Genomic DNA, 25,212 nt, shown 5'->3' with positions numbered 1-25,212 from the left:
GTGACTTTTTTTCCCCCCTAACTTTATCACAGTAGTATTTTTCTTCTAGAATATAATAGATCTGCAAAGGAGAACCATAAGCTTTGAAAAGCTTAATGAAGATTAACTATCTGAAAGCTTAATGAAGAACAACACTTTCATGTTGAATACGCCAGTGAAAATAAATAATCAGCTCTGTTTTTGGTTACAAATGTATAATAAATACAAAAATATTCACCTGTTTTCCATTATCTGATTAAACACACACTGGGACTTGACACAACCCAAACCTCTCCATTATGTACACTATACTGAGATGGGGAATGGGGGGTATTTACTGTCTTGTTTTTAATTTATTCATTCTAAGGCTAAAAGTGGTGACAAAAAAAAAGCAGCCAAAAGATTATTTTGCACAAAATATTGTGAATGTTGACACAAACACCACCCGCAGGTCCAGCAGCTGTTCTAGCTTAATGTCCACATATTGTCACCTGCAGTGCTGCCTTAGATGGCAAAATGTTAACTTAGGTTATCGAGCACTTTAACTAAAATAACTGCTGTTATATAACTGACGGATCCCTGCGGATCAGATCATGATCTAAGAGATTAGCACCTGTAATCTATTAATATACATGAAGCTCTGACATGCAGAGGCATCAGTGCAGGTCATTAATGGATCTGTGGCCCATGTTCTGTGCTGTTTAACAGTACTTGCCCTTTCTGTGCTGACGACTGTTAATCCACGTCTGGCTACTTACACAACACACACTAAGTTGATTAGTGCGGACTCAAACACTGCGAGTGCTTTTCAGTATGCCCTGCTCAACCTGGTTCCGTGTAACATTTTTATAGTCAGATATAACCCGTGATGCTGGGCGCACGCAATACTTATTAGTTAATAAAGTGTGTTGGACCTGCACAACGAATGGGAGTCTGGAGAAAAAAATATCTCTTTTATAACGACAAACAAAGAGCAGCTCTGTATCTGTCCATCACGTGGACACCTCCTCTACTCACGGCAATAATTATGCAATTTTTTAGGATTTCAATCAGCCAGCAACAAATCAGGCATTTCCTGTTTCCATATATGGCAATATTAAATCTTAATTCACGTTATAGCAGATCTATGGTCCAACGGCGTGGAGACAAACAACATATAACTGCATATTAACCTGTTCAACTTCTAGAAGTAACACATGCAAACTGCAGACATTCAAAACACTGTTTCCACATGTAACATGTAAAGCACACGTCATTAATTCAGCCACTGTATTAATGAAGACTTGCTAGCTAAACTCTTTATATGCAACTCAAGTTTTTTTCTTTTTAAAGCAAAGTTAGCCAGAAAAGACTTTTAGCTTGTTTCTTTATTCGAGAATGATGAGTCTTTTAGGCTGATGAACAATTTATTTCATTTTGTTCGGCATACACACAATCAACATATATTCTATTGATGTAGCTGCATGTACCCGGCAGAAATGTCTGCACCCCAAAACTCCCCAAAACAGTTAAAAGGAACTCATATATGGCTGATTTCATGTCTTCTTTATATGAAGCAACCAATACAGAGTTCGCTCAATCCGACATAATTCAGCAGAGCATGCCAACACTAAACTTCATTAATACAATGGCTTTAAGGAGAGTCATCCACTCCAGCAGGCCTCCAATTTTTTCAGAGGTTAAAATATTTGGATCGCAACAGAAACAGCTTTCATTGTTAGAGTCAAGCTGTTGCAACACTTAAGTAGCTGATACTGTCTCATATTTACTCACAGATGTATTACAGAGGTATCAAGAATCAAGGGCGTTGCATGTGAGGTGATTATTCCATGCAGGTGCTTTCTCAAGGAGCCTGTTTTGGCTCAACAACCGGCTGACATTTGAGTGCTTGTTATGGATGCTGACGCTGTTCCACGGCAGTTCTCAGCAGCCCCTCAGGATCTGACAGAGCACAATAGAGGGTATAACCCAGCTCATCCACTTCCTGTTCAGTCAGCTCACAAAATAAGTTAACTTTAGCACTGAGGGCACATGGTAGCCTTCCCATCTCCAAGTGTCCCACTAGTGCTCGTAGTAGCTGAAGGAAGCGGTCGGCCAGCGCCTCCTGTGTCCAGTCACCTTCCTTTTCGCTCAGCAACAAGATGACATTGGTGAGCTGGCTGGCGTTGAGCAGGTTAAGAGCGGGGTTAAGCTTGCACACAGCCTTCGCCACCTTCAGGCAGGTGCACCGGCAGCCCCCGTCCTCCTGATCCAGCGCCCTGAGCCGCGCCGTCTCCGCCACGCGGAAGCTCTGCCGCCACAGGTTTTCGTGGCGCTCTGCAGTAAGCCGATGCGGTTTGGCAATCAGCGAGGTTCCATCCTCCATCACGAGCAAAGGCAAGAAGTCTACATACAGCCTCCGGTCCGTCTCGAACTGTACCTCCAGGGTCAGCGTCTCAGAGGGAACCACAGGACGGATGATGTAGTCGAGAACGCTCCCAATAGCTGGCCAGTTGATGGAGCCAGCGACAAGCTTGTCAAAGACCTCAAGAACTGATTTAGGGGAGAGGTAACCTCCAACCATGCAGCGGTCCCAGTAACTGCTGTTCCGTGGGAAATATTCCAAGTTTTCTCTGCGGACAAGCCAGAAACCTGGGACGTTCATGATGGTGTCTTCCCCTGGAACAGACGACCACAGATTCTTCTCCAAGACAAGAGGCACCATCAGCTGAGCATGGTCGGCTGTCACCACCTGGAAGGTGGGAAAATGGAAAGTGAAAGCTAGTTCGATTGAAACCTGAGATAAATATAAAAGGTAAAAACAAAAATACATGCATATGATCACTTACCTGGAGGTCATCGTATAGGCTGCCACTGAGGTACATCTCTCTGAGCGGCATGTCCGGCAGTTTGGCATGAAGAAACACCCGCAGCTCAGCGCAGATGTCTAGCGCCGCCCTTCTGGCCATCGCCTGCTCCTCAGCAGGGATGTTGACGTTGTTCTGATAAAACTCCCACAGATGTTCCTGCAAAGACAGGCGCATCCGAGCCCGCAGCAGGTCGGACTGAGTGGCACCACTTCCTCCCACAGCAGAGCGACCTACAGCTCTCCGCAGACAGTCTGAGAAAATAATGAAAACAGAAGTTAAAAGATACTGCTTTTATTTTAACACATAGTAGAATTTTTAGACCCACTTCTATTTAGATAATAGGAGGCTGTGGGTGAAATTATGAAGCTTAAGGGTCATCAAGATATCTCGATATTAAAGACTAAATCTAAAAAGACTAAATGAAGGGGCTTCTAAAGCGTATAAATAATAAAATCAAGCCTAAACTACTGCACAATCAATCCAACCAAAATACTACTAGAAAATAGCTGGATAATAGAACTGCAGGGCAGCAAGACTAAAAACCCACTGTAAAGAAAGAGCAACAATCCTCCAAGAAAGCTTTCTGTTAACAACAACAAAAAAAAACAACATCTGACTCAACGTCTAACCCACCAAACTGACTCACATTAATTAAAAATCTGAAACAATTATGTTAATTTCCTGGCAGATTTGTTTACCTGGTTCAAATGCATGTGAGGAAGTGGGCAGAGACTGGAGCGACCTGCTAACTGTCGACTTCATGTCATGGTTCAGTACCCGTGGTGATGACCCCATCCAGGCAGGCTCCTCCCAACTTCTTTTTCCTGTCTGCTCCATCTTGGTGGGGCTGGTGGGAGCACTTATGGCACGGTCATACATCTGCACAAAGAATTTGGGCGTGCACATTAGGTAGCAGCATGGATGATGAAGCAAGGGATTTTCTTTTTTTCTTTCTCCATCATAGTGTACATTGATGGGGACAAAAAAAGGAGCTCTTCACACTTACTCTTTTGACAGCTAGTGTTGCAATGCCAAGCATGGCTGCCCCTCCAACCCCCAGCACAAGCTTAGCGTTGGAAAGCATGAAGTCAATAGCTGTTCCAATACCATTGTCATCTTTTTTTCCTTTACGATCTCCATTCACCCCTGCCATCCTGCCACTGAAATGAGATCAAGCCAGAGAATGACTCAGGAAACAAGAACTATGTTTGGACAACCAGATTCTGAAGTACACAAATATAACCCTCATAAAGCATGCTTAAAATTAACTGTATACCCACCTGGGCGTGCGCCTCCAAGTGACCTCTCTAACCCACCTCCAGATGGTGCGTGCTCCCTCCTTCCTACATAAGTCCACCCAGTCTGCTGCTGAGGAAGAACTGGCCCCTCCTCAGTGCCTCCTCCTTATCCTCAGGTACAGTCAGGGCCTGGCAGCGGCGAAACTCGCGAGCCACAGCCCGACGATAGTAGTTTCTGTCAGTATACTGAAGGTGACGCCCTGCTCGGAGCAGCGCCCTGTACAGCTCCAGCACCGCACTGCGAGACCAGCTGCCCATTAGGGATCACACATGGAAAGGGGGCGCAACCCTGGCACCTGGAAAACAATTAGCAGAGTGTTTGCAGCCTTTTCTGTGAACATCTGACAAAGGTCATGTGGCCTGAGACAAATGGTTTACTGGACCCATGATCATTTGGGTCCAGTATGTCCAGTAGGTGAAGGAAGCCGTTAAATTTAAGTCAATCAGCATGGGTGGGCAGAGTTAACAATAGTTTGCAGCTGCAAATATTTATTTATCATATTATATTCCGATCTTAACTAAGAAATCAAGAAACTCATCATGGGATTATAAAGCAAAACTAGCTGCCCATCATGCTGCCTTAATGAAAAGTATCATTTATGATGCAAAAAGTTGAGTGTATGAAGAAGTGTACAAATGCTTTGCTCAACATCAATCTTCTTTTGATAAAACTGTGTAACATGTTAAATTTGCATTGTTTCTTAGCTGAGCGGCGAAATGCTCGCTCTGCAAATGTTTAACTCCCACTCTCATTGCAAAACATGCTGCGCTCCTCATGTTCAATAAGAGCTCGAACAGGCTGCAATCTCACCAGTGACAGTGCAGGTATGACCAGTAAAATATACGGAAGTGTCTTTTTTCTAATACCCATCACGTTTTGAGAAAATTTCTTTAATATTTCCCATGTCACCTACTGATGATCCAAAGTCTTCAGAAAATGGCTGGCTCAACAGAAAGTCACACATCTCTTGACTAGCTTGTTAGCTTCCCCCCGTAACTACAAGACCAGACAACCACTGACCTTACTTATAGTCAGCCTCATGGACAAGATACATGCGACGTTTTGAAAGCAATAACACAAATATACACAGATAACAACACGAGCCAACATACGTTTCAGGAATTATTCCACAGATAATTGTCTTCAAAGGGAGTAAGGTCTCGACTCAAACCGGGGGTCAGATACGACAGTTACAACCGGAAGCAAATGGTCTGTTACTACATCCGGGTCACAATTTTTCTTTTTTTCTGTTTTTTTTTTTTTCTTTTCTAAGCACCCCTGGCAGATTTATTCTGTCTACATATTTACATACATACATACATACATACATACATACATACATAAACAAATAAACGAATATTGATGAACTGGTGACCTGTCTAGGGTGTACCCTGCCTCTCACCTGCTAAAATGCTGGGTTAGGCTCCAGTTTACGCCCGCGACCCCTAATGGACAAAGCGGTACAGAGAACGAATGAATAAATGATTTTTTTTTTAAACGGATCCTAGATACATTTAAATAACCCAATAAATGTTTTAAAATTTAAATGATCATACTGACATTTTATATTATTGTTTTAAGTTTATCACAGATCACAAAAAATACAATTCCTCTGGAATAATGAATTCTTGAATTTTATACAAGTACTCATCATAAAATTAGAATATCATTAAAAAGTAAATTTATTTTAGTAATTCCGTTCAAAAAGTGAAACTTTTATAATGTAGACATTCATTCCTCACAGATTGACATATTTCAAATGGTTATTTCTTTTAATTTGGATTATTATGACTCTCAACCAATGTAAACCCCAAATTCTGTATCCCAGAAAATTAGCATATTACTTAAGACCGATCCAAAAAAGGAATATCTAGAAATGTTAACCAATTGAAAAGTATGAACATGAAAAATATGAGCATGTACAGCACTCAATACTTAGTTGGGGGTCCTTTTGCCTGAATTACTGCAGCAATGCAGTGTCCATCAGTCTGTGGCACTGCTCAGGTGTTATGAGAGCCCAGGTTGCTCTGAGAGTGGCCTTCAGCTCTTCTGCAATGTTGGGTTTGGCGTATCGCAGCTTCCGCTTCATAATACCCCATAGATTTTCTATAGGGTTAAGGTCAGGTGAGTTTGCTGGCCAATTAAGAACAAGGACACCATGGTCCTGAAACCAGGTACTGGTAACTTTGGCGCTGTGTGCAGGTGCCAAGTCCTGTTGGAAAATAAATTCTGCATCTCCATAAAGTTGGTCAGCAGCAGGAAGCATGAAGTGCTCTAAAACTTCCTGGTAGACGGCTGGGTTGACCGTGGACCTAAGAAAACACAGTGGACCAACACCAGCAGATGACATGGCACCTAAACCATCACTGACTGTGGAAACTTTATACTCCTCCTCAAGCAACATGTATACTGAGCCTCTCCTCTCTTCCTCCAGACACTGGGACCTTGATTTCCAAAGGACATGCAAGATTTACTTTCATCAGAGAACATAACTTTGGACCACTCAGCAGCAGTCCAGTCCTTTTTGTCTTTAGCCCAGGCGAGACGCTTCTGATACTGTCTTTTGTTCAAGAGTGGCTTGACAGAAGGAATGCGACAGTTGAAACCCATGTCTTGTATACATCTGGGTGTGGTGGTTCCTGAAGCTCTGACTCCAGCTGCAGTCCACTCTTTGTGAATCTCCCCCACATTTTTGAATGGGTTTCGTTTCACAATCCTCTCCAAGGTGTGGTTATCCCTATTGTTTGTACACTTTTTTCTACCACATGTTTTCCTTCCCTTCGCCTCACTATTAATGTGCTTGGACTCAGAGCTCTGTGAACAGCCAGCCTCTTTAGCAACGACCTTTTGTGTCTTGCCCTCCTTGTGCAAGGTGTCAATGGTCGTCTTTTGGACAACTGTCAGGTCAGCAGCCTTCCCCATGATTGTATAGCCAACAGAACTAGACTGAGAGACCATTTAAAGACCTTTGCAGGTGTTTTGAGTTAATTAGCTGATTAGAGTGTGGCACCAAGTGTCTTCAATATTGAACCTTTCCACGATATTGTAATTTTCTGAGATACTCAATTTGGGATTTTTGTTAGTTAACAGTTATAATCATCAAAATTAAAAGAAATAAACATTTGAAATACGTCAGTCTGTGAGGAATGAATGTCTATATTATACAAGTTTCACTTTTTGAATGGAATTACTGAAATAAATCAACCTTTTCATGATATTCTAATTGTATTTATTGATACGATATATTTAAAATCTCAGTGGAGCCCCCTCAGCATGTTCTGTGAATGACTAATAATATAAATCACATATGCAGCCCTTTGTGACTGAATATTTTTTAAACATGTACAGTGTTTGCACAAATATTAAAAAGAATTAACTCTAATATTAATTATTCTACAGTCACAAATATCACATATCAGCATTGTCATTATAAAAGCAACAAAATGGTCATTTTGTGGCATCAAAATTTTTATTTAATCAAATCAACTAATTCACAAAAATATCTGACTGTTGCTGGTAGAGGTAAATCCAGCCAACTTCACAGAGCAATAAAAAATGCAGTGAACAGATATAGATTCATTCATTCTTATTTTAGACGTTTTATACTCTACATTATGAAACAGGCTTGAAAGATGGTGGCTGGAGACTATAAATCTCTTTATCACTCTCAAACAGTCCTAACATTTTCATCCAAATGTTACTGGGCACAGGTACAAAGAGCATTATCAGCAAGCATCCAGATCTATCACTAACATTCATTTTGTACCTGATATTTATATAAAAACATCTTAATCACTACATTAAAACAGCATTGGTACATGATTTAGGTGACTTAAACAACAGGAAAAAAATTACAGGATCAAAACAAGAAGATTTAGAAGATTTAGAAAAAATTTGCTTATACAGATGATTACAACATTTAAAACAACTGGGTAAATAATGTCTTAAGTTTATTTATTTATTTATTTATTTTTACTAAACATACTAGTGTTTGTCTCACAACTAATACTTTGTAATAGACCATTTCAACATTGGCAAAAGGTTTTGACAATGAAATAAAAAAAAGGTTTTACACTTATCATGCATTCTAACTCTATAATTGCATTGAAATCATTTTACTGCCCCCACCCCTCCACCAAGAAGGAATAACACCACTTCCATACTACTACCAACTAATGTTGCAGTTCTTGACAGCATCTGCAGCATTAAAGACAGAATTAAAGAATTAAAGAGATAACAGACTTTGGTCTTTGGGCACATCAGGAATTATAAAACCCAGTAATCTGGATCCAATTTGCATTAGTCATAATTGTTACATCAGAAAGGTCAGAATCCAGATTGTATACTTTATTTTGGCTCAATAAATACAAATATATCGGCCTGGAAATTGGTGCTGGACCTGATTAGGGCATGTACTTCATTCCTTTCATCCTAGGAATGATATGTACATCTCTGACATCATCATGCTGAAGCAGCCAACACAAGTAACGCTCCGTCCCCATACCCCATCCACTGGTAAGTAGTGGCTTCACTTGGCGCATGCTAATGTACCACTTATAGGACTCTTCTGGCACTGCATGGTGCCTGAGGGCATCTTGTACCATCTCAGGGGTTGAATGGCGTTCACCAAGACCTACAGTCTCACCCAGTCCCAGCAAGAGGTCAGCAGCTTTGGCTTTGCACCGCCCAGTGCTCTCCACATAGGCCTGGTAGAAGGGGACTCCAAGATGGTCCATCTCAGTAAGCCAAACAGCCCCACCAAACTTCTCTATCAAAACACGCTCTCCTTTGCGAGTTAACTTTCTGCCAAAATGGGGTTGGCCGTCTTGTACCCACTCTAAGCAATCAGCAGAGGGCATCATGGGAATAGCCTGGTCTAGAGGGATTCTTGGTAGTGGAGTTTTCTTCTCTAGTTTACTCAGCATAGCTGTGACATGTGTAAGGGTCCCAGCAGTGTTCAGGATTATATCTGAGTGTTTCTTCAACATGGACTTGGTGAGATGAAACAGGTATCCCTCTGCAGTGGAAATGGCATCGTCCATGTCACCCAGTAGTTCACACTCCACATGGTAGAACTGGTTCAAGTGTGTGGCATCTGGATCTTCCCCTCTAAAGCTGGGAGATATGTAGTAGGTCCCTGGCAGGTTCTCCTGGAAGCGCAGGAAGTATTCAAGTACAAATTGCATAGAGTCGGCCAGGTAGACATCCTGTCCCAGCAGATCAACAGACACAGGCTCAGAGTCAGATCCCAGGCCCATTGGTGAGGAAATGGTATCTGTGGTGAGAGGGGTCAGGGCGTAGGAGTACTGGCAACAGCTGTGGAAATATTCTACTGTGCTGTGGAACAGAGTGTTTTGAATCTGGAACAGGTTGCGATACCACTGGCTTTTGATGGCAAGTGTGGAGTGAGACTGAGGGTCCTCCCAAGAACGAGGAGGTCTGCACTGGGTAATTTTTGAATGGATGTTCTTGAGGGTTTCAGAGTCAGCAGGTGGACCATCCAGCGATGACACAAATCCAGGGTAGTTTTGGAAGTATTCAGATTTCAGCTCAACAGATTTAGTGCCATCTGGTGAAGGTACCAGAGGGATCAACTTGAAATGGGCATGGTCAATCTCAAATCCTTCAAAGATCACTGCAACACCTTCAGCTTTCATGCCCTCTTCTAGCAATTTGGCAACTTTGTAAGTGGCCAAGATCAGTGCTTTGTAGTCAGGTTCATCCAGTCTGAAGATGTCACTGGACAGTGGTTTGCGTGGCACCACAACAGTTAATCCAGGTGTATTTGGGTACGGTGTAAGGAAGGCAACATGCTCACTGTCTTCCCACACTCTCCACTGTTGCTGCTCTCCACGGACAATGCGACAGAACAGGTTATCATTGGAAGGGTCACCAAAATAGTCAAAGCAAAAAGGAGCATTAGGTGTTGGCAGTGCATTTCTGATCCTGGCTTGAACCTGGGCCAGCGCTTCATCATCCCAGTGTGGGCCGCTTTTTGAGGTACAATAGCCGGTATTGTAATCATGGAATTCTTCCTCACCAGCAATATGAGGCTCCCACTTTGGCTCTAATCCATGCAGTGGGAGCAGCCTGATTTGTGCTGGCTGATCAGGGGTTGGATTGAAAACCATGGCGCAGCGCTGCACCCCTAGCCGCTCACATAGCAAGTTGGAAACAGCTTTTGCTCCTTGTAACATAGCAATAAAGTCAGGTGTGGCAAACTGGAAGATGCTACTTGCACCACTGAGAGTTTTTCTAGTGAGAATGGTTGACCCAGGGGTCCAGGGTTTGGGATTCAGGTAGGCAACCAGTTGGTCTGTTTCCCAGATCACATTAGACAAGCTTTTCATTGGTCTGAGAACCTCCACTCGTGAAATGTCATCAGTTATTGAGGCCACAAACATCACGCCAGCATTTGTCTCAATGACAGCATCACCTTTACTGTCTACAGCAATGATTCCTGCACAGGTCCCATTTAGATTTTCAGATATCACTTCCCTGCAGGCTTGCCTGAGGCTATAGGCTCTGTTGTGGTATAGACTAGCTATTTTCTGTGCCACAGAGTTCCTCAGAAACACATCTCCATCTCCAGAGCAGGTAATAGCTACCTTGTCATCAGCATATATTCCTGCTCCTACAACTGCTGTATCCCCAACTCGCCCTTTCAGCTTTCCAACCAACCCACCTGTGGAGGATGCTGCAGCCAATCCATTCCAGCGGTCCAAGGCCACAGCTCCAACTGTCTGAGGATGATTGTTTTTTGAGGTATTACCACAGCTGAGTTTTCCAGTTAACTCTTTTTGACGTATATCAGTGTAGAAGTACTCCAACCCAACAGGTTTCTCTTTCTCTTCCAAATCTTGCAGAAGCTCTTCGGCTCCCTCACCTGCAATCAGTGAATGTGAGCTCTTCTCCATCACACATCTGGCTGCTTTTATTGGGTTCTTTACACTTTTCACACAAGCAACAGATCCTGACCTCATTGCTCTGCCATCTGCAATTGTTGCTTCCATTTCAATTTTTCCATCCTTGTTAAACACTGACCCTTTACCTGCATTGAACAGGAAACAGTCCTCCAAAGCTTCCACTGACCTCTGAACTGCATCCAAACTGCTGCCTCCTTTTTGTAGCACTTGGGACCCTAGAGATAAAGCTGCTCGTAGAGCAAACTCAATGACTGCTGTGACTTTGTTGTTTAGCATGATTTCATCCCCAGCACCACCATGAATCACCAGAGTGTAGTTTGGGCTCATGCCAGAGTTAGCATCAACAGAGCTTTTGTCTTTGTGTAGACTGTCTGGGCATTGAAACCTCTGCTCTGTCTGACCCTCTTGGAATAGAGACTCCAGTGCTCCCATTTGGCTTGCAATGGCATATCTAAGAGCTAGAAGCATCACCAGCTTCAGGTTCAACTTGAGGTTTTTTTCAAGCTTCTGTAGTTCTAGAGCAAAGCACCCTTTTCCATTTAGCATAATGCGCACCTTGTCTCTTTTTCCAAGATAGGTTACAGCTAGCTGGTCTTGTGCATAAACATTTCCAACACCACACTCTAAACCCTCCATTAGATCTGCACCTGTGATGTACACAGACGGGCATCCAAAAGGGTTGAGGAACTTCTTCACTGGATTGTCAGATGGCAAAGATCGACGCAGAGCAGCCAGGTGTGGACCAACACCTTGACCACTTTTTGTCTTTCTGATGAGGTTCTTGTGTTCCAGAAATGCAACATGGAATAACTGTAGTAGCTCAGTAGTGTATTGGATTGTGTTATCTGGACCAATGCGAGATGCCAAGACCCTCACTAACTTGCGAGAATGCATTGTGACTGAGTATGTGGGATCACAACGGCCATGTTTATAGTGTCGCATATGGGTGGGTGTGACAAGAATATGATTGCCAGCAGATTCCCTAAATGTCTGCCTCAGAGAGAGCTGCAACGAGAAGTTTATCCAAGCATCATACAGGCCTCTTTGCCCTCTGAGAGTAGAAAAGACATCAGGATAAGAGGGTACATCAAAAGTAAGAACTGGGTGGGTTACTTTTAACTGAGGACTTTGTTTGGGGGTATTTATGCCTTGCAAGGGGAATGTTAGGGCACTTGGGTAAACAGAGTTAACATTGTTCACTGTGACAGGCTTATTCATTTTTTGTGTTTCATCAAGAACAAGTTTAAAGTCAACAGTCTCAGACAGATTGTACACACGTTCAGTTACAAGAGCAGCCACCATTCCATCCACAGCACTGTGATCGAACAGCATCCCAGCTTTGCTGTCTTTGAACACCACCAGGTTCAATACCTGCAAAAAAATCAGACAGACAAAAACTGATTGGGCTTCTGTCTATGGAAAAATCATCAAGCATTATAAATTTGGAGTACTTAACAGCAAGAGTGCATTCAAACTTTCTTTATGCCACCTTTTATCGCGTGACTAAGTTAGCTTTGTCCATGAATGTTCTCAGTGACAGATGTGCTAAAGCGCTGATATAAGATTAGCTGCATTCATATATGCTGCAAATTATTTTGTGCACTGCCGACTTTTGTACTGATGAAACCCATTGAAACCAAGTGGCATTTTTATGTTAATTTAATAACAGGATTTTAGTTCAGATGTACCTTGTCATAGTATCTCAGACATGGGCTGTCTCCTCCTCCTCCCAGTCTCACTGCATTGAGGATGTCAGCTAGTTCAGAAGGAGGGTTACAGTCTTCCAGACAGAGAGCTAGCACAGCGCTCTCCATCACCTGCAGCGATGTCATTGCTTCTCCTCCTTGCTTTAGGATCTCTTCCCTGATGGCGGCCCAGGATTTGCGCTCCAAAGCTGAGAGGTTGCAGATGACAGAAGGATCATTCAGTTTTTCAGCTCTGGGCTGGCCCATCACCTGAGTCAGCTGGTTGTAGATATCCAAAAATGACCGTGCAGAAACTGGTCCACCAGTGCTGGGACGCCAGAGTATGTCAACAGGAAACACTCCTCCAGCACAGATGATGATTGCATGGAGGCTGTCTTGGTAGACCTGCAAACGCAAAAGTTACAGGGTGGAAAATGTAAAAGAAATATTTGGATGACTGTGATGTTACAACCAGTCAGAAAGTCCATTCCAGTAGCTATATTTAAACCATGTTCAAGAAAGGTCAGACCCACTTACATTTCTTGCCAGCTGGGTTCTGTTAGTAATCTCACCTTAATTTCATCCTGACTCTTGCCAGGAATACGGCTGGCAGCGAATACTTCCGACTGCTGAGTGTGCTCCATGGGAACATCGCCCTCCAGTAAGTGGGGCTCACTGTACAGCTTTGCTGCTGCCCAGAGCAGAGCCGCTGCCCTCCCCAGCTGGGTAAATCCCTTTCCTTTAGATGGAAGAAGAACATCTGGGAGGGCTGTTGAGGTGGGCAGGGGGTCAGCACAAGACAGCAAACCTCTCTTGAACTGCTGTGTCACCCAATTCTCTTGGCCTGCAGCAACGGTTGTTATTTTTTGCTGGGCCTCTTCGAGGACTTCCCTCTGCTCTTCCAGAGTAGTTTTGAACTCTGAGTAAAGATCAGGGCTAAGAGTGAGCTGCAGAACACGGCTCACTTCTTGCAAAGTAACATTCAGCTCCGGGACAGGGTAGTTGAGAAGTTTCATCCTGTAAAAGATGGAGGACGCTTGACAGACAGAAGAAAAAAGAAGGCAAAATTGGTTTTGAAAGAATCAAGTTGCCAAGTACTTTGTGAAATTATAAAGACAGCTTTCAATGCACTGTGGCGGAGCCGGAAAATTTTAGTAAAGATCAGGCTAAGACACTTGAGATAGTGCAGAAACCGATGTGTCATAATTGTTCATTGTAGGATTTAGAATTAATTTTGTTGCTAATTCTTATTTCCAACTAAATTAACTCTAAATTTGTTGGTAATTCTTATTTCCATATGTAGGAATACCTACAATGTTGAAGTACACCATGTTCATGTAACTCAGTTTATTAAAGAAGATCAGTTTCTAATGTTAAGCTTGCTGAGATGCTAAGAAGAACAATAATAATTTCACATTTAAAATACATAAGATAATTTAAGCAGGAGCGCCATTAAAAAATGTCTGACAAAATCCTACAATACCCCTCTAACACCACGTGGGTGGCTTTAACATAGCAAGTCCGTTAGAGATGATCACAATGCCACCAGCATATTAACGTTTACTCCTCAACCAGCTTCACCCATTCACATCAGTTTTCTTTATTCTCCTCATGAGAATTCATTCTTGTCAAACATTCCTTCAAAGATCAATGACAGTTTCTGGGGTAATGAATGAATTATCTTGTTCATGTAATGTTTCACTCAATCGGTTACATTTATCTTACTATATCAATTTCAAATAACCATTATACTCATATTTATGCAATTTATTCATTATTTTTTCTTAATTGCATATATTTCATTGAACTGACATTTATTTATTTGTGTAAATTTGTCAGTAGAATAAAACTAAGTTGCTTAGAAATGTCAGGAGTTATTAGAAAAAACAGAAAAAAGAAAAAATTGTCACCTAGATGTAGCAACAAGCCATTTGCTTTCAGTTTTAACTGTTGTATGACCCCCAGTTTGAGTCGAGACTTAACTCCCTTTTAAGACTGTTATTTTTTCATTCATTATTAATTGTAATATTCCATAAAACAGGTCTTTCTATATGTAACGGCAGTTAACTGAAATTAATTGATTAGCAATGCTCTGATGGACTTCCTTGCCGGGTAGAGTGGGCATGGCCCCCCCTAGCCACCCCTTAGCTCTGCCTCTGTTAAAACCACCATTGTCAGTATATTCTATATGTACTTAATAGACAACCGCTGGGAAAATAAATGTTTTCTCAAACAAATGTTGCTGATGCTCATGAAAAAAAGGAAAATCAAGAAAAAGAGAAACTTTGACTTGTATCAGAATAGTAAGCAGAAGTCAGTTGTTTTGTTGTGCATGTACATTTAAGTATAATTAATTTATTTGCCAACCAAAATCTGCTTTGAATCTGTTTCCTTGAACATTTATATTGCATTACAATAACAGTACAAAGAGTAGAGACCATACACATGAGAAAGTTGGTGGCTTTGCAGACATGGAGCATCCTGGAGAACTCTCAGTACATCACTTTGACGGATTTAAGCATTTATGTTTGTCAAAGGGCTACAAATAGGCAGAAATATGGTGATCCCCTCTTATTTTCTGTAGGCTTATTCCTGATCATCAGCAATGGTTATACATAGCAGATGTTCTATTTAAATCTGAACATGATAACGTGAAATGACAGAATTAAGATTAAAATACAACTGTCTCATTCCATAAAAAATGCTTGTTTTAACTCACAGGCTTCTCCTCAGCCCACAGATGCAGTAGAACTCCAACATAAAGTGCGCACATAATCATACAAACTTGCACAATGAAATAAATGAGAAAAAGTATGCCACGTTTTCTTCACATGACGTCCCACCATTCTCACATTAGTGGAGTCGGTAAGTCAATTAACCGATTATTGGTCAGGGGAATATTGAGAGCAACAGAGGTCTCTTTGTGTGTTAAAGTGGTGAACATGGATGGAACGCATCCCGATTTTACTTCAGCACAAGACAATACCCCCTAGGCTGAGCAAAATGCAGACCTGCGTAATAGTTGATAACTCAACCCATCTGCTCACACGTGAAAGCTGTTAGTCCTTTTTCCAAACTAAAACTATTTTTTTTTTTTTAGCTGGTTGCCAGGGAAACATGAGATGGAAATTAGATTTCTCCTGATTTGCTTCATCAGTTCAAATCATCCACACAACGCTGGCTGTCTGTGTTCTCTCTCTCCAAATACATCCTTCTACCTGATGGATATCAGTCTTATGATTTCAATAGTCTAAGTTATTTCCACTACCCCGTATTACGTGATACAAAGTTCTTTATAATGATGAAGAGATTGTTTAACACATAAATGAGACCATTTTAAATGGTCAAACCAGGACAAATAAATAGCAAATAAAAATCTTTTATCAACCTTATTTAAACATCTAAAGTGAGAAACGCTCAGTCAGAGAAATCATTTGAATGAAAAATGTTTGTGTTATATATTATTCCTACAAAGGCAATGTGCTTTTTACAATAACAGTATCATTTCATTACATATTCATCTAATTATTTTGGCAGCAATAACAATCATTTGCAAGCATATTTTATAGAAGTTATTCTCAAAAAATAAGTGTATTATACACTATTGTATAGACATACTAGCGTATATATCTATATTAAACAATTATGCCTTTCTTAAGTTGTTTGCCATCATGTTAAGTATGAGTGACAGATTATGTGTCTGATAGAAAAGAAACCAATTTTTTTAAGTTATCCTTTGTTGTTTTAGAAGAAAATCAACTTACCTCACTGTGGAAATTTCTCCAAGGTCTGGCCGGCTGGTAGGGTGGACGATCACTCAGTAAGAGGAATGCTGGGGAGGACTGCAAAAACAAGGGATTTTCTGTAATGAAGAAGCAGTGACTCCAATTAAGAAACTCTCTTTCTTATCAACCCTTTCTCTCCACCTCTCATAGTCTATCTCTCCATTAAGGCTTTTATTTGTTTCCTTCCCTGTGTTACTTTGCTCTCTTTTTCCTTTTAATATAAATTTGGAGTTTCTTGTTATAAAGTGTAAGAGAAACATTAAATAATGGCATTGAACTACTACCCATCATGAGTGTAAACTTTTTTCTGCGGTAAATGTGGTGACTTGTAATAATATAAACCAATACAATAGTGTCTAAGTTGTCAGCCAGCACAAATTTCTTTTTACTGTGAGCAGAACTAGATATAGCGGTGTTTTAAGCTTGTAAACTATTTCGATTTCAGTGTTTTTGTGGTAAGGGCGTTCAGGTTTGTTTTTAAAACAAACAAAGAAACAAAAAAACAACAAAACAAATAAACTGATGGATAAGATGCAGTGGCTGGGTTCTCCCTTAGATTTAACTGCTGCCTTTGACACTGTTAATCATATTTTAATCTCGCGTTTGGAACATTGTGTCAGCATAAAAGGTGTTGCTCTGGAATAGTTCAGGTTCTATTTAGAAGACCGAACTTTCTCGGTTCGTCTATGGGATTTGCAAGTCCTCTTGTGCTCCACTGTCATATGGAGTCCCGCAAGGATCCATTTTGGGCCCAATTCTGTTTTCCTTGTATGTGCTCCCCCTGGGGTCAGTTTTGAGGGGACATAGCATCTCCTTTCACTGTTATGCAGATGACTGCCAGATCTATCTTCCACTTAAAAAGAGGGATGGGCTTCTGTGAACTCTCTGCAAACATGTTTCAAGGACATTAAATCTTGGATGGCACTGAACTTTCTTTATTTTATTGATTCTAAAACTAAGATTATGGTGTTTGGACCCAGTTCAGCTGGTGTTCTTTCTATAGATCTGGGAAATTTTAAGACATTGTTCAAGCCAGAGATTGTAAACCTGGGTTTTAAAATGGATTCAGAGCTAAAACTTGAAAGCCAGATTTGGTCAGTTATTCAGCTTCTTTACCTGAAGCAACTTGTCAAGCACTTTTTAGCACAGTTTTAGCTCCATGTCTTTGTAACTTCCCAGCTGGTTCATTGCAATGCACTTTATTTTGGGATGAATAAGTTGTTTTTTTCTCAACTGCAGCTGCATGTCTTTTAACTGGCACACGCCAGTATGAGCACATTACCCCGGTTTTATTTTCTCTTCACTGGCTGAGCTGTGCACTTCAGGGTCCATTTTAAATTGCTTTTGTTTGTTTTTAAGTGTTTAAATGGTGCTGCCCCGTTGTACCTTTCTGAGCTCCTCCGTGAACATATACCTTCTCAGGCTGTTAGGTTGGCTAACCAACTCCTCCTGAGTGTGCCCAGGACTAGCCGGAAGCTCAGAGGGGACCGGGCCTTTGCGGTGGCAGCACCTAAACTGTGGAATGAGCTGCCTTTATACATGAGACAGACCTCCTCTATAGCTCTTCTCAAAACCCATCCGTTCACTTTGGCTTTTAACACCAAATGAAATGTTGACATTTTGATCTGATTTCAATTTGATATGATTTTAGTTATTTTAATTATTTTCATTTTAGTTTATTATTTTATTTTTAACTCTATTTCGAATTTTTAATGCTATTTGTATTGTTTCAACTACCTGTTGGGGTCAACACAGAAAGGGACAAACAACCATTCATGCTCACTCCTAGAGAGCTGACCTAACATGCATGTCTTTGGACAGTAGGAGGAAGCCAGAGTACCTGAAGAGACCCAGGTACTCTGGAGAGGGTAGAACATGCACACAGAATGGTCACAGCCCCATGTTCGAACCTTCCCCCAGCCAAGGCTCAAACCAACGACCTTCTTGCTGTGAGACCATTGTGCTAACCACCACACCACCTCACACCTGCAACAAAAAAAACAAAAGAGAAGAGAAACCGAATACACGCACACACACACACACACACTGGCCATGAAACACAACAACAACAAAAAAAACAACCCAGGCTGCATTGAAAAGTAACTGTCTGATGCTAGTTCGCCCACTGCGCTCAGATCCTGTTGGGGTGAACAGTCAATACAGGGTATGAATGAATTTAAGGATGGCTGCATTTATATAAAACATGACTCAAACCCATCTTAATGTAATGTCCTGGAGGATTTATTTTCACAGTACTACCAGCAAACAATATATTTATTATATCATACTATCACACACAACAGGACAAAACTATATTTATCTATCTATCTATCTATCTATCTATCTATCTATCTATCTATCTATCTATCTATCTATCTATCTATCTATCTATCTATCTATCTATCTATCACGATGTACGCCCGACAAAGCCCCCCCTAAAAGCTGTAATTGGTGCCGTGCATAAGACGAGGAAGAAGAAGAAGAACACTGCCTGCAGGTGGCGCAGACGCGTCACATGTTACTGGCAGTTATTTGAGATCCTTGGAGTTATCATGGGAGTGCATACCCAAACTCTAGTCTCTGCAAAATGGCTTGCAAATATGGTAAAAAGAAATCTCGTTGGACCACATTTGAGAATCCTGGACACGTCCTGGTACCTCCCAAAGATGAAACGAGACGGCAGGAAGGAATTTGAACAATCTCATATCCCAGGAGCGCTGTTTTTTGACATAGACGAGTGTTCTGACAGGAGTTCAAAGTTCGACCATATGCTGCCAACAGAGCAGTTTTTTGCAGATTATGTTGGAAATCTGGGCGTCAGAAACGACAGTCATGTTGTTGTTTACGATGCAAGCGACTTTGGGGTATTTTCTTGCTCGAGGGTTTGGTGGATGTTTCGAGTGTTTGGCCATCCTCATGTATCTGTGCTCAATGGGGGTTTTAAGAACTGGATCAGAGAGGGTCACCCGGTCACGGGGACATGGAACAGACCTGAACCCACCAAGTTCACTGCCACTAAGAACCGTTCATGGGTGAAGTCGTTTGAGGACATCACAAATAACATTTCAGCTCAGAGCTTTCAGGTGGTGGATGTGAGGCCTTTTGCAAGATTCAAAGGAGAGAAGCCTGAGCCGAGAGAGGGTGCGTTTTCTACTTTATGCTATATTTAAGCAGCTACTACATACTTTTTGATGCAGCTACAAACTTTAACTGTTTAACTTTGCTAAAGTAGTCCTGGTTTTAGGTTTTGCAGTAGCTTCTACAACCCTGTGTGAAAATTTAAAGTGATATTGGCAGAAATGTATAATATTCACAGAAAATCGACTCAGAATCATTGTGCGTGTGTAATAAATGATTTGCAAACTGTGTAAACTAATTTGTGTTTAACTTTGGGTGGTTGTATGTATGTTCAAATGCACATTCAAATATCTAAAAATTTCACACACAAAAAATGTACACAAGCAGAAATGACAAAAATGCACAAATAATATTTTACACACAAATTTTTACCTTCAGCCTTCATAAATTTAATAGTTTACTGTTTAAAAAAAACTATGCATACAAATGGTTAAATGCGTGTGCACGAATTGCCTCGCACGGACAAAAATGCATTTAAGCATACATCAGTTTACAAGAGCTCAAGGTGTTTTCAGACAGCCTCACAGTCAGGCCACCACGGTGCGTTCAAGTGTTGGTGGAAAGCTGGTTCATCTGAGTTTTCATCGGATTTTCTTCTCCGGTTATTTATAAGCCATTACTTTCTGACTGAGAACAGACTTCATTTAATGGTCAGAAGTTTTTGAAACATCACACTTTGGCTGAAATGTTTAGTCGTCTCTACTTTTGGTGTAAAGCTGATATTAACATGCTTATTAGTGACTTCTGTTAGAAAACAGTTCATTCAACAATTCATAAAAAAGCTGCTTATGTAACGGGAATAATGATTGTATTGGTGTAATTATAAAGTTGTGATGTGTTATACCATCCATCCATCCATCCATCCATCCATCCATCCATCCATCCATCGCATCTGTCCCACTTTAAAATCCAGATGACCCAGCTTTCCACCAACACTTAAACGCATCTTTTACGCACGAGGCTGTCTGTCGGAACCTTGAAATGAGTCTCCAAACACCTTGATAACTTGTAAACTTATCCGTACGTGTCCGTGCATATGAAGCCATTTGTGCACAGGTATGTAATATTTTAAATGCTTAGAAGCCTCTTTGAACACGAAACGATTAGATTTATGAGGTTGAAGGTGAAAAAATGTGTAATGTGTAAAATATTTGTGCATTTTTGCTATTTCTGCGTGTGTAAAAATTGTGTTTGTGTGATTTCTAGATATTTGTGTGTGCATTTGAACATACATTTGTAAGTACCTAAAGTTATGCACAAAATTGTTTATATGGTTTACAAACCATGTGTTACACATAACTACCCAAAGTTACACACAAATTAGTTTACACAGCTTGCAGACCATGTATGACACACACACACACACACACACACACACACACACACACACACACAGTCATACTGGGTCGATTTTTCAAACCACATAATGGCCTTCCATGTTTTTTTTTTCTAGTTGTCATAGTTTACCAATGTGTTAAACCGGTTATAGTGACACCACTAGCTGTTTAATAATATGCTCCAAATGTGTGCAGACATGTAATTTGTCATCATCCAGCAGGTGTCCAACCAGGCCACATCCCAGGTTCTAAATGCATGCCTTTCAACGAGTTCCTAGATGGTGAAGGCATGATGCTTCCCACAAATGAGCTAAAGAAGTTCTTTGAGAAGTCACGAGTGGACCTGAGTAAGCCCATGTGTGGGACCTGTGGGTCTGGTGTGACAGCTTGTCACATGGTGCTGGCCGCTCATCTGTGTGGTGCTCCTGGAGCGTGTGTGTATGACGGATCCTGGTTCGAGTGGTTCACCAAGGCTCCACCAGAGCACATCATCTCTGAGGCTAAAAGCAAGATTTGAAAAGATGGAGAAAACCAATTATCTTTCAGAATAACAACGTCCTTCAAAACAACATAAAACACGTTTCATTTATGTATAATGGAGTATTTTTTAAATGTTTGTCAAACACGTGTCACTCATTTATGTTTGCATAAACTCTCACTCTCTTCTGCAGTGAAATAACTTACAATAAACTAATATTTTGAAGGCTGGTGTAATAATTTGGTGTCCCTTTAAGGCCAGAAAGATGTGAACCCTCCCTGTGTGCAGACGTTGCTCTCTAGTGTTCGGTGCTGGAACTGCGCGTGCAGTCTCCGTCATGGCGGCGCAGACCCGTGCTCTGGTCTCAGGTCAGTGGCTGATAGATGCAATCAGAAACAACCTTGTTGGTCCCAAGCTTCGCATTCTTGACACTTCTTGGTACCTGCCGAAAACAAAACGCGTCCCTAAAGATGAGTTTGTCCAGAAACACATACCGGGCTCGTCGTTTTTTGACATAGACGAATGCAGCGATAAGAACTCAGCGTTTGATCATATGCTCCCAACTTCCAGCTACTTCGCACAATATGTAGGAGATCTCGGCATCGGGAACGACACGCACGTTGTCGTGTACGACACCAGCAGCTTTGGCTCGTACAGCGCACCCCGGGTGTGGTGGATGTTCCGGCTGTTCGGACACAGCTCGGTGTCGGTGCTGGACGGGGGGTTGAAAAACTGGCTTGCTGAAGAATTCCCGGTGACTTCTGAGTACTCTAAGCCGGAGCGTAGAGATTTCCGAGCGACCCTAAATCAGTCATGGGTGAAGAGCTATGAAGATATTCTGGAGAACATCAGAACCAAGCAGGTCCAGGTAGCGGACGCCAGGTCTGCTGGCAGATTCAGGGGCACTGAGCCGGAGCCCAGAGACGGTGAGCAGGACTACAAACTTTTTAAATGAATATCTAAAACAGCCTGTAAAGTAATTTATTCTCTTCATGTAGACTAATGAACTTCATTCAAATAATCAGCACACATTAGTGTTTCCTCCTCTTGCCTTAAAATAGTTTCATACACTTAAAGTATATACTGTAGATTGGATTCAGGAACTTTTCACAGTTCATCTTAATCTGTCTCCCCATATAATCAGACTCACTGATGTTGAGATAACTGCTCTGTTGTGGCTCAGAATGTCTGCTAGAAACCTCCTCTTTTCTGTAACTCTTACTGTATGTCCCAACATTTTCTGTTTTAGAGTCATAGCTTCCTATTTAATAAATATAATTGGAATTTTAGCCCTAAATCAGTTTAATGAACTAATGTTCTTCATCATTTATTTAAGAGGTCTCAGTGCTGGTGAAACAAGAATTGGGTTACTGCAACATAAAAAGGCCCAGAAAGACAGCAGCGGCGAACGATCACATGATCTTTTCCATGTTGAAAAACATGTGGAGACTACACTGGAAAAGAGACCCATCATTACCCAAGTCAAACATAAAGAGAAGACTTAATCAGAGCAAATACAAATGGTTCACAACTAATTAAAACCATTTATGAGCTTTAAGGGAAAAAACAAACACCATATTATGCTTTATTGGACATTTTACAGCAGCTCTGGACAGGTAATCTTTGGATACATTCATCTTAATGATGGGAAGAAATAAATGTGCAAATGATGTTAGAATAGCAGAAATATGCTTAGCAAATAAAGTTTATGGAATCAGGTTTCAGAGTACAGATACAATAATGTAATGAAGTAAAACATACACAGTGAAAGCAACTGAAGAATTTCAGAAGATAAAAAAAAATGAATATGCTGCAGAGATTGAGCCAACTGGCTTGTCTTAATCCAGCCTAGCTGTACTTCGACAATACGTTGCTTCAGACAAGGGAGTAACACACATAGTCCTGTCTGTATTTGGCTGTGACTCTGCTCAAGCTGAAGCTCCAGAGATTTCTGATGAAGAAAAAGACTGTTTGACCATGAGGTCAAAGACCTTGGCAAAGCCTGAGATTTTCAATTTTTCCTCAACTTTTACTTGAACTTGGAAATGCATTCAGATAGCGGCATATTCATTAAATAGATGCCAAATCTTTTATATTTAATTAAGTACAGTATGAGCAGAGAGGACATTTGTAGGTTTGAGAGAAAACGGTCTGGTGAAAGAGCATTATACAAATACATATTACAGGTAGGTTTTTAAGTCACATCTAGTGAACCATATCCACAGATGCTAACTCATCTGTTATGTTGATTCACAAGACATTGGTTGTTATCGAAGGCTGAACAGAATGAAACACAAGAGATGTTGCTAAAATACCAGAGGAAAATCAGGTCTTATTATGTTAATGATAACTCCTTTCCTCACTCCTCTGTTTCATCCTCTCAGACGTACTGCCCGGACATTTTCCTGGAGCGGTCAGCATGCCGTTCACATCGTTCCTGGATGCTTCTGGAAAGCAGCATGGAACTGAGACCCTGGCCAAGCTTTTCAGTGAGGCAGGCGTGGACCTGGAGCAGCCGCTCTGGGCCTCCTGCGGTTCTGGTGTCACAGCGTGTCATGTTGTTCTGGCTGCTCATCGGCTTGGGCACCCCGGAGTTTGTGTTTACGATGGTTCGTGGGGCGAGTGGTTTAAAAGGGCTTCTCCAGAGCACATCATTTCTGAGGGGGAGGGAAAGAAAGTGTGATATGAAGAGCTGTTTTCAAGGAAGGTGCAAATGAGATGATGGCGGACAGTGCATGCTACAGATGGCTGTGTACATGACATTGTGAAAGTTATGAAAAGAGGAGAACAGCAAGTTTCAATAGTTGACAGAAACACTCAGTAGAGTTTATGTGTGATTGATGCAGATAGACTGACTTTTTATTACAGCTCCACTGGTTTAGTTTCTGTTGAATGCTGCTTTAGTTATTTTTATTTTCATGTTACAGTATATTGATAGTGATCGCCACATTTTTTTCCTCTTAAATATGATTCAGGATATGCAGGAGATGTAGGTTAAACTTGCATAAAAACAAAAATTTCCAAATATAAAATACTGCAAGCTTAGACGTCATGTTACAAAAAAAAGTAAACATTGACTAGACTTTACTGGTTTAGTCCAGTCCCTGTTGTGGATGTGAGCTGACAGTATTTTTTCTGAGCAAAGTTCATGTATGTAGGTTGTGTTACATCACTGTGACTACATGTAGCAGTACAACACATACTGCTGAAATAATGTGGGACCATTTATGCAGGGGTCCATGTGTTGAGTTTGTCAGAAAATTTGCCTTAAATCTTATTAAGCATTTAATATTTTCATTTGTAACAAACAAATTCTTATTTTTATAAATGAGCCATTTAAATGTTTAAGGTATTCCCGTAACCACTTTTTGATGTCAGATGATGTTTTGTTTCACTGGGGAAAGATGGGGGATAAAACAGGCGAGACCAGAATTAACTACAGCAAGTTGAAAGGGTCATTTTAAAGAAGCAGTGCTTGGGATGATTTAAACATCTATTCTAGGGGCACTGCAAATATTTGTTACATTAAGTGAATCCATTATTTCTGTCATGAATGGGCCACTCTTACCTACAAAACGTTATGGTTACAAAAAGGGTGTAGCTTAACCATTACATTTGCTTAAAAAAATAATAAATTGTTTTGCAAAGTTTTTTTTTTGTAACATGTGTATGTTATTACCTTATTTTTCCACTTTACACAATATTTGCTGACTACACTATTAAAAACATTGCTACG

General features: G+C 41.1%; 6 protein-coding genes across 6 annotated transcripts; 2 read left to right on the top strand and 4 right to left on the bottom strand.

The window, feature by feature from the left end:
* Positions 1–177: 177 nt before the first annotated feature.
* mief1 (mitochondrial elongation factor 1) lies at positions 178–3,981 on the bottom strand. The gene is made up of 4 exons (XM_042008228.1): positions 3,835–3,981; positions 3,527–3,707; positions 2,808–3,079; positions 178–2,710 (listed from the first exon to the last, which is right to left on the bottom strand). Exons 1-4 carry the CDS (start codon positions 3,979–3,981, stop codon positions 1,871–1,873), a joined length of 1,440 nt encoding a protein of 479 aa, XP_041864162.1. The 3' UTR covers positions 178–1,870.
* Positions 3,982–4,171: 190 nt separating this feature from the next.
* LOC121655177 (MIEF1 upstream open reading frame protein-like) lies at positions 4,172–5,322 on the bottom strand. Its single transcript, XM_042009646.1, has 2 exons — positions 5,240–5,322; positions 4,172–4,422 (listed from the first exon to the last, which is right to left on the bottom strand). Exon 2 carries the CDS (start codon positions 4,382–4,384, stop codon positions 4,172–4,174), a length of 213 nt encoding a protein of 70 aa, XP_041865580.1. The 5' UTR covers positions 4,385–4,422; positions 5,240–5,322.
* A 2,625-nt stretch (positions 5,323–7,947) lies between these two features.
* On the bottom strand, positions 7,948–12,271 carry LOC121648422. Its single transcript, XM_041998505.1, has one exon. It carries the CDS (start codon positions 12,269–12,271, stop codon positions 8,531–8,533), a length of 3,741 nt encoding a protein of 1,246 aa, XP_041854439.1. The 3' UTR covers positions 7,948–8,530.
* A 31-nt stretch (positions 12,272–12,302) lies between these two features.
* LOC121648413 (peroxisomal carnitine O-octanoyltransferase-like) lies at positions 12,303–16,565 on the bottom strand. Its single transcript, XM_041998493.1, has 5 exons — positions 16,503–16,565; positions 13,311–13,774; positions 12,742–13,143; positions 12,370–12,424; positions 12,303–12,310 (listed from the first exon to the last, which is right to left on the bottom strand). Exons 2-5 carry the CDS (start codon positions 13,752–13,754, stop codon positions 12,303–12,305), a joined length of 909 nt encoding a protein of 302 aa, XP_041854427.1. The 5' UTR covers positions 13,755–13,774; positions 16,503–16,565.
* A 2,484-nt stretch (positions 16,566–19,049) lies between these two features.
* On the top strand, positions 19,050–21,698 carry LOC121654489 (3-mercaptopyruvate sulfurtransferase-like). Its single transcript, XM_042008658.1, has 2 exons — positions 19,050–19,664; positions 21,220–21,698. The coding sequence occupies exons 1-2, from the start codon at positions 19,076–19,078 to the stop codon at positions 21,513–21,515; spliced, it is 885 nt and encodes a 294-aa protein (XP_041864592.1). The 5' UTR covers positions 19,050–19,075; the 3' UTR covers positions 21,516–21,698.
* Positions 21,699–21,717: 19 nt separating this feature from the next.
* LOC121654479 (3-mercaptopyruvate sulfurtransferase-like) lies at positions 21,718–25,211 on the top strand. The gene is made up of 2 exons (XM_042008648.1): positions 21,718–22,402; positions 23,861–25,211. The coding sequence occupies exons 1-2, from the start codon at positions 21,814–21,816 to the stop codon at positions 24,157–24,159; spliced, it is 888 nt and encodes a 295-aa protein (XP_041864582.1). The 5' UTR covers positions 21,718–21,813; the 3' UTR covers positions 24,160–25,211.
* The last annotated feature ends 1 nt before the right edge of the window (position 25,212 follows it).

Source organism: Melanotaenia boesemani, chromosome 2 (genome assembly GCF_017639745.1).
Source record: "Melanotaenia boesemani isolate fMelBoe1 chromosome 2, fMelBoe1.pri, whole genome shotgun sequence".
Taxonomy (NCBI): domain Eukaryota; kingdom Metazoa; phylum Chordata; class Actinopteri; order Atheriniformes; family Melanotaeniidae; genus Melanotaenia; species Melanotaenia boesemani.
The sequence above is the reverse complement of the archived record's forward strand: the minus strand, read 5'-3'. Positions and strand labels throughout refer to the sequence as shown.